This window comes from Mytilus edulis, chromosome 10 (genome assembly GCF_963676685.1).
Source record: "Mytilus edulis chromosome 10, xbMytEdul2.2, whole genome shotgun sequence".
Classification (NCBI taxonomy): Eukaryota; Metazoa; Mollusca; class Bivalvia; order Mytilida; family Mytilidae; genus Mytilus; species Mytilus edulis.
Window position 1 is genome coordinate 28,790,665 of NC_092353.1, and position 9,519 is coordinate 28,800,183.

General features: G+C 31.0%; 1 protein-coding gene across 1 annotated transcript; it reads right to left on the reverse strand.

The window, feature by feature from the left end:
• Positions 1–327: 327 nt before the first annotated feature.
• Positions 328–4,359, reverse strand: LOC139490815 (uncharacterized). The gene is made up of 5 exons (XM_071277855.1): positions 4,247–4,359; positions 3,903–4,054; positions 1,989–2,087; positions 1,132–1,320; positions 328–812 (listed from the first exon to the last, which is right to left on the reverse strand). Exons 1-5 carry the CDS (start codon positions 4,247–4,249, stop codon positions 587–589), a joined length of 669 nt encoding a protein of 222 aa, XP_071133956.1. The 5' UTR covers positions 4,250–4,359; the 3' UTR covers positions 328–586.
• Positions 4,360–9,519: the final 5,160 nt, after the last annotated feature.

Genomic DNA, 9,519 nt, shown 5'->3' on the forward strand with positions numbered 1-9,519 from the left:
CACAAGCCAGCCTGCAGTTATAGGCAGTATATGCATGTGCAATCATCAATAGGCAACGTGTTCCCGTTATATCAGTTATAGGTAGTGTAATATGTGCATTCAGTATGAAGCAGTGTGTCACTTAATAAGAGTTATGTGCATTGTATCCACGTACCATCGGTAATAGTCAGTGTTTCATGTGTCAATTTGGGATGATAAGAAATGCTATCTTTTTTTTAATGGAAAAAATACTTATGACAAAAAAGTATCTCGACGAGTATATTTTCATGCAGATTAACTTTTGATAAGCTTTCCAAAAGAAATTTTAAAAACTACAAGACACAGATATATAAAAGTTTATATTTTATTTATACATTAGTCACTATTACAAGAACATGGCATAATTGATGATGAAATGAACAATATTACAAACAACAACAAAATATCACAGTCTGCATGGATTTAAAATAAGTAAATCAAAACTTTCCAAATCTGTGAGGATCAAAATTTAAATCATGTTATCTATTTCTTCCTGTCCTGTTGATTTTGCTGATAACATTTAATTTGACCTACACCGCACCGTGTGGATTGTTTTTTGTTTAAAGAACTACAAAAACAATGAATCGAAAAAGCTGTCTACGCTTTGTTTCTTTGTTTTCTTCGGTTGGACACATTCAAATCGGCTTGCAGCACAATTGGTTGGTAATTCGAGGTCCACCTTTTGACATTGATGCTCTTTAAATTCTGGACAAAATACGGCAACCCTACGTCTGATGAAGTTGTCTGGAACACATCTGAATGATGTGCTAGTAAAAGTTGATGGAACATCATTTCTGGAATAAATAATGATTTCAAATAAGTATATGTTGGAAATAAATAAGTAAGCTTTCAATCTTCAATTTTGATCAAACATACAAAAGAATTCAAGAAGATGCGCCCGAACCTCTTCTTTTACCAAGAATTTAATTTGAAAAACATGAATCGACAATAGAGGTTTATAAAATGTTAAAAGAAGTATTAGAAACTGTGAGCTTGAACCTAATCTACGTCTTTTCGATACGTACACTACTACAGTGATGATGATAATTGAAAATTAAAAAAAAAACCAAAACACATGAGAATAACAGAGCTTTGTGAAACATTATTACTTACAAACATTTCATGTAGTAAACTTTCTGTTCCCATGGACGTACAACATAACACTTGCTCCATCTCATTGCCCTTGTTTTATCGTCCATCATTTGCACATTTATAGCTGTTATGTTTTTATACACGCCATTACACACCTTCTGACATCTGCCTAGCGTTTTTCCAAGCTCACCGCCATCAATCGGACATTGTCTAAAAAGGGGGGAAATCATATAAATGTTACTCAAAGAAAATATAATAGATGGTATTTTTCTTAGTACGTCTATTGCCTGAAGTCAACTCACAGCCATATTTATGACTCTGTTGTAATAAAACACGTTGCGATTAAATATTATAACTTGTAATTACAGAATGTGAATGATTGCTAGGTTGTAATAACATAATCAGGTTGAATGGTATGACGGTGTTGAAATAGCACTTTGTTTTATTATTGCTTTTACTGTGTTGTAATAAAATAGTGTAGAAAAATGCTATGACTGTGTTGTAATACTTATGTATACTGATATTTCAAAAAAGATAAAGCTTTCATTATATTGATCAGATGTTTTAAACGACATTCGTTTTCCTTTCGTTTGTTGATATAGCTCCTGACGTTTAAGTTATTTATACATTTTTGGTTTTTGATAGTTTGGATTGGAACGTTACTATTGAATGTAGATCCAGATCAGCGATTTGGACGCACGAAACTTATAAAAAATATTTCATTATTTATTTTGTAAATATAAGACGGTTACCAAGACATTTGGTTATAATCTTTTTCTATCTTCGAACATCCTGAGTCATGTCGTTGAGAACGATATTGACCCCATCGATAATGACAGATGTCATAATAATCATTAATAATATGAATGTACACTTACTCATATTCAACGGGAAGTTCTGGAGAGTATATTTTACATGAATCCTCAACGAAAGATAGGAGGTCTGTGTCAGCTTTAAGGGCGTCTTCTATATGCTGACTGAAAACAAAAACCAACACAATGAAAAAAAGTATATATTTTACTTAAGGATGTACGTAGGTGAGGTTTTGGAATAAATGTCAAATGTTTGGACTCCTTGGTGTTTTCCCGTACGATACAAGGTACAATATTTTGCCCCATAACACCTTTTTATCTTTTAACATAAGACTTAATAGCTCATAAAAGGTCATTTGACAAAATTTAAGCAGATTCTTGATTTTCTTTCTTTTGATTTGAGACCCAAATAATATTAATACCAATGCAAATATAAGGTAGAAAATCGAGTCAGCCTTTTCCCGCCATATTTTATAACTCAAATATCTCAAAAAGGAGCTCCATGACCTATCAATATTTTTAGCTTATTTTGATCTTTAACTAATACTCTTCTAGTTTAAAGTATCAATTTTGAATTCTTGATTTATTTAATTTTACCTTGAATCACCCAAGTACATCCTTAAAGATAAGTTTAACGTTTGCTGTCATAGTAAAGGCAATAGTGTTTACATATGTTAAAATGTCCATGACAATATTCCTATGCAATGTATGTCTTCCCTAAGGAAAAAAATCTTAAAGCGAGTGTTTTCCTGTGATCTTTTAAGTATGTGTATACAGGCAACATTCAATTGAAAAATTGCGTGTGAGATTCACCTCAAATGAGTTTACACATGAAACTAACGTGAAAATATTCATGTGAATTTCACGTGAAATGAGATTCACATGAATCTCACTGAAAACGTTTACATGAATTTCACGTGAATTTTACAAATTGTTTTTTTGTTGTTTTTTTTCCATGATTTCACTTTGTTTAAAAATTAAGATGCTATTTGATTTACTTTATTTTAAATATTCAAGTGAATTTCATGTGAGTTTCACATGGGATTCACGTGAAACTCGAATGCACTGATTTCATTTGAGTTTCACGTATAAGCTCATTTGAGGTGAAGTGAGATTCACATGAATTGAACTCCACGTGAAATTGATGTGAGTGAAATTTGCCTGTGTATAACCGTGATTTGCTGAATCAAATAATTCTTATCAACAATACTACAGCATGAATCATAAACATTTTATATTTATAACTGAACATATTTTTGAAGATAAACATTTGATATATCAATCATTTGAGTTTCACGTATAAGCTTATTTGAGGTGAAATTCATGACAATTTCACGTAAGATTCACATGAATTGAAATCCACGTGAAATTGATGTGAATGAAATTTGCCTGTGTATAACCGTGATTTGCTGAATCAAATAATTCTTATCAACAATACTACAACATGAATCATAAACATTTTATATTTATATCTGAACATATTTTTGAAGATAAACATTTAATATATTAATCAAACATACCATCTTATACTGTTGAAATAAATTACTGACAATCACTTATATTATATGTTTGTCAAAATCAATCTTTGTTTTATCTAGATCTACTAGTAATTATGTGAAATAAATATACAATTTATTTACATATAAGACACCTGCTATCTTATCTGCTCTTTCTTATTTTTTTCTCATTTTTATGTACCTACTTGTTGTTTTGTTTGTTTAATTCACACGGTGCGATAAATAAAAATAAAATAAAGAAAATTCTTGTTTGCTAGAAACAAGAAAGAAAACTCAACGAAATTTGATGTAAGTATATAATATTCGAATAGTCATTTACATCAGAAAGCGAATGCTGCTTCCTGAATTTACTGTTATAAGGTTGATTTATAAAAATACATTAACACAAAACCGAGTGAGAGCAAGTTTTTAATTTAGATGTATAATTCTTGCTACAATGCGAATGGTTAAAGAGTATACTTACTAGTTATATGGATACCTTGTATCGTCACATGCAGGATTTTGTCCAAATGCATTATCACATATTCTGACCTTATCAGGCCAATCAATTTCTGCAGGTTCCGAACACTTGTAAGCGGCAGACACTCCTAGTAACGCAAACAACACAATTTTCATCTAGAGAAAAGAAAAGTTTTCAATTGTACTAATAACATTTAAAAAAAGATATAAGAAATCTGACGTTAAATAATTTTTTATTATTAATCGTCTAAAATTGTGTCAATCTAAAATTTGTAAACATTGAATATTATGTTTTTTTGCAGCTTTACTGAGCTAAGATACCATAAGTGAAATAAAAACTTCTCTTACCATCTTTTGATCGTTAGAACAACTGTATTTTCTGTATTCCTCACAATCTCGTTTCTTTTATGTATTATAATGCCACGAGGAAAACGATTTCAAAGCCAATCGCAGCTTTCGTTACAAAGACCTATTACGTCACATGTTTCTATTTTTTTTTAAATTATACCTGTGTACCAATTAATCAAATATCTGTCAAACCACAAGAAAAATATGCATACATATAAATAGTATAAAATAATGAAGATTAATTGCGTCAGAGGGAAGGGTTTGTTTACATCAAATAATGTCATACTTTGAACCTTGTGTGCACCAGTAGTTCCTTATAGTCTTCCGTGCATATGTAAATATTCAACTTTCAAGAAAGTTAGAATTCGAGCTAGAGTCAACGTAAAATATATGCACTTACCTTCAAAATGTTGCATCAAAAAAACATGGCTGTTTGTCAGTAAGCAATAATTCATTTTTATAGTGCATATGTAAATATTCAACTTTCGAGAAAGTTAGAATTCGAGCTAGAGTCAACATAAAATATATGCACCTACCTTCAAAATGTTGCACCAAAACAAACATGGCTGCTTGTCAGTAAGCAATAATTTATTTTAATAGTGCATATGTAAATATTCAACTTGCAAGAAAGTTAGAATTCGAGCTAGAGTCAACATAAAATATATGCACCTACCTTCAAAATGTTGCAACAAAAAAATACATGGCTGTTTGTCAGTAAGCAATAATTTATATTTTTAGTTATTGAAACTTGCAGTATATAGTAAAACAATAGGCGCCCGGGATGTTCGTAGAAACGACTTCGCAAGTTACAACCTATATCAAATCAATTCTTGTGTTAGTTGTTGGCAGTTTGGATGCCTCCCGTAGATATTGTATCTCATACCTCTAAATAAAGACACGGATACAGTGACAATTTTTGGTAACTGATATGATTGTTTGAAACACGCGTCTAGCGTTCCAAATTATAAGCCAGGTCCAAAAGTACAATAAAAAAAAATACCGAAAATATTCAAAAAGGGAAAGTTCATAGAAACTGACAGAATCAAACGTTGAATGTCATATTTCTAGTTTTTTTACCGGCATTTCCCGGGGAAAATGGTGAACAAAATCTGGTTTTTTATCGTTAGCTAAACCCCTCATTGTCTGACAGATGATTAGAATTTCATGATATTGACAAAATTTGGTAAAAATGTAAAATCATATAAGAAATAAACTCTGAGGAAAATTCAAAAAGGAAAGAACTTAATCATCCCAACCCATATTGACTTAATAGATTAATGTGGCAATAATCGGGATTCAGCAGCCAAAATTGTGTAAACATACATGACAGACATACAATATATCTTTGATGAGTTTTAAAAGTGGTGTTCGAATAAAGACCAACATTACCGTTCAGGGCTCGGATATAATATAACAGGCGCATATATGTGCCTTTTATGTTATCATAATATCATTAAAACATAACACACACAAAAACTAGTTATATAGCTTTAAAATATTTAAACATCAATAACAATCTAACTTCATTTACATGGTTTAGAATATAAATGAATTTTAAAATTGATACCGCCGTCAAAATGCCATGATGTTTCGTTCAACTTCTGTTTTCAGTCGATGAAACAATAAACTCATCAAAAATACCAGGATTAAATTTTGTATATACGCCAGACGCGCGTTTCGTCTACAAAAGACTCATCAGTGACGCTCGAATCCAAAAAAGTTAAAAGGGCCAAATAAAGTACACATTTATAGTCCAAACACAATCATCAGATGAAACCTGGATCGAAAGCTTTAATTTTATAAGCATTACTCCTACAACTTGCTCCAACTGGTCATCCAATATATTCAATATAATTTTCCAAACATTTTTTTTCTTTTTAAATAATTTTCACGTGTTCAGTAAAACGGGTCGGGTAATGCATCAGCAATATATGTATATGGTTCTATCACTAGGGTTGATGTTATCTATAGTATTTGCAAACTAGTTAGCTGTTATTCAATTATTCAGAACGGTTATGCTCTTGTAAGGCAATTTATGTTACATTAATGATTTTTAAACAAAGAATGACGACCACGGATGGACAATAATAGGGTTTGAATTATATTCACAGATTAGGTTCTAAAAAAATGAATGCTTTCAGATTTATGTTTGAAAGTTTAAGATTTACTTGCAATTCTATTTGCTATGTATATATAGCTAAACCAAAAGCGTAAATTTCAAATTTAGCTATTTAGTTTTAAAGTTAACGTTACATCGTGGCTCAATTTTGTCATGTTTTGTTTGCAAATGTGGACTTTGACCTATTGGTGGCCTTCGGCTGTTGTCTGCTCTATGTTCGGGTTGTTGTCGCTTTGGCACATTCCCCATTGCATTTCGCGACCCGAAACTGCACATATACAAAGTCCTTTAGATTGGTGGAAATGGCGACTTTGATCTGATTATTTAAGTTAGTAACAACAAACAATTTAAGACGACCGACATTTGAAGCTATTGTTTCTTCATCATAAGAATAATGACATCTATTGAATATAGTAATAAGTAACAAAAATACACACAATCGCTCATCCTAGAGCAATTTAGCATAAGTGTAGACCAAAACACCCGACTCTCTGTTCAAGGTTATATAAAAAGTTTAATCCAAATTTTGTTTACGTTATATTTGATTCTCAACAAATTTCTACGATGGAATATTTATCTACTCGGCATTTAGCTGATGCATTGTGATGATTGTTAGACGATGTTTATGTATTCTTTTAAGACAACGTTGTTTTATTTACTTTCGTATTCGATGCTTTTAGATTCTTATTTCCTGAGTAATGATCACACTGTAAACAATGCTACAGTTATTCACATGTACTTCCGAAAGGACAAAATATAAATGATATAAGGATACTAATCATTCACTATAAACGTATAACGACAGTTCACTTGTATCTTTTTATTAATTTAAGGTGTTAGGTTATTGTATTATGTACTATTAAGTGTCTGTTTGCCTTTTTATTATTTAGCCATTGCGTTGTCAGTTTATTTCTACTCCACGAGTTTGATTGTCTCTCTTGTATCTTTCGCTCCTCTTTTATTTTTCAAGTAGGAAGAAAAACAGACAATACCGTATCGATAAGAAAGAAGAAAAAAAAACGATAAAAACAAACAAATCAACAGAACACTAAAGAGAAGACAACAAGATGTTAATAAAAACCTCACAAAAATCTGAAAATAAATACTGTATAGAAGGGCTGTCATTTTCTGCGCAGTAGTGAAATCTGCTGTATTACCTCATGTTTACGATCAATCATTGATTAAAGATTTTAAATGGAGACCTTTGGTAGGTCTTCACTATTAACTATGGACATGTACGATTGCTTAATCATTTTTTGACTTTGTGTTATTTCTCAAGGATGTATGTATGTGTATTCCTCATCTCTTCAATATAATATTCCATTAATTGGTTAAGCAAATTTACAAAGAAAAATACTGTATGACATTGAATGTATCAGAATATCAAACAATATTAGTGGTATTCAATTCCACTTCATACAGCTGTGATTATTTTCTACTTCTATCCTTGATTGTCATTGCACATGGAATAAATGGATCTGTCAGAGAAAAAAAAACCCTCGTCGACGACATGTCCTATTAATGAGCTTCATTGTAGTTTTCTTCGTAGATAGATTATACGGCAAAATTTTGCATTCGTTGATAAAATACACCACAAATCACGATTTCACAGGGAAGGAAGAGTTATTTCCCATGGGATTTAATGTGAAACTGGAAACTTATATTGGAAATTGATTAGAAAGGTCTGAATGGAAAAATTATAATTTTTTCATACCTTATTTGGTTAGTTAAATGAACGGACTTCATTAGCAGGCGTGTCCGCATTACACGAGTTCTGCATCAACATATATATGAATGAAATTGAACATTTGAAACATTGGTAAACTACTGGTCTGAAATTTCTTAAGTTGGTTACAATATTTTTTTATATAACATGTTTCACATCCCCAAAGGTGTACTTTTTTTTTTAAATATCAGCACCACAAGGTTTAATCTTAAAATGTAATCAAATAATAAATGCACAAAAAATGCACTTTCAAAGGATGTGAAAAAATTGTGTATCTGTTTAAATGAGTCGGAAATCATATTTTAAATCTAAATTGTGCTATACAAGAATTATATCGGAAGTACATTCGGATATTGTTTTCCAATCTATATAAATTAAAACATCATCATTCTGTGATTTTGCTATGCGTTTAACTCCTTTGAATAATGGAATCATGACAGGTCTTATTACATCAGATTCATTGTCTTACAGATACAAATCAATTCACTTTTGTTTCATTTGACGAGTACATGGTGTTTTGAAAAAGGAAAATCACAAAAAAAAACTGAAATCCAAAGAAAATTCAAAACGAAAAGTCAAATGGCAAAAGCTCAAACACACCAAACGAATGGATAACAACGGTCATTTTCCTGACTTGGTACAGGCACTTTCTTATGTAGAAAATAGTGTATTGTACCTGGTTTTATAGCTAGCTCAATCCCTCAATTGTATGCCAGTCGCATCAAATTCCATTATATTGACAACGATGCATGAACGTTAACAAAACAAACAGACATAACAGATGCAAACGTCAAAAACAGTGATACAGCAGTCGACACTGTAATTCCATTCACTAAAAAGACAAACAAATACGTATACAGGAAGCAAAACAAATGCATATATCAACATTTACAACCTCATTCATTGCTTTTTTCATTATTCGATTATATCTATCTATGTTAAATCCACTCATAACGGATTGGACAACTTTAAGAACTGGGACCTATTCCTTTCCCTGACAGGCACACGGTTGAATTAACATTAATCCTGACGTAGAATCGCGATATATTGTATGAAATTATTCACATAGGAAATGTTTATCGCTAAGTAACATTTCTCCTGTTCGATGTTGAAGTAAAATTGTTTAAAAATAAAATTGTTGATGAATATTATTCAAGCTATTTAGTCTTGGTCAATTGTTTTATCCCAATTTGGATTTTGACTGCGTAAATTCATAGTGACTTGTTCATACATATTTCAAAACCTTCAATAAATAGATATATGAAAGTGTTGAACTAAGTAAACAGTGTGCCTATTTTGTTTTAGCATTAAATTTCCTACATGTGGGATTAATTGATGTAAATGTTCTATTTGGTTTGTTTTCTGTTACAATGTTAGGTGCAATTGTTTGATTTTTCGTTTATTTTTCATCCCAAACAAAAAAAAAAT

Bases quoted from the DNA above. Each gene is read 5' to 3' on its own strand.
- LOC139490815 (XM_071277855.1), bottom strand. The intron at 1,321-1,988 runs GTAAGTGTACAT...CCCCCTTTTTAG, and splicing joins GAACTTCCCGTTGAATATGA to ACAATGTCCGATTGATGGCG. The intron at 813-1,131 runs GTAAGTAATAAT...TATTTATTCCAG, and splicing joins GTTTACTACATGAAATGTTT to AAATGATGTTCCATCAACTT.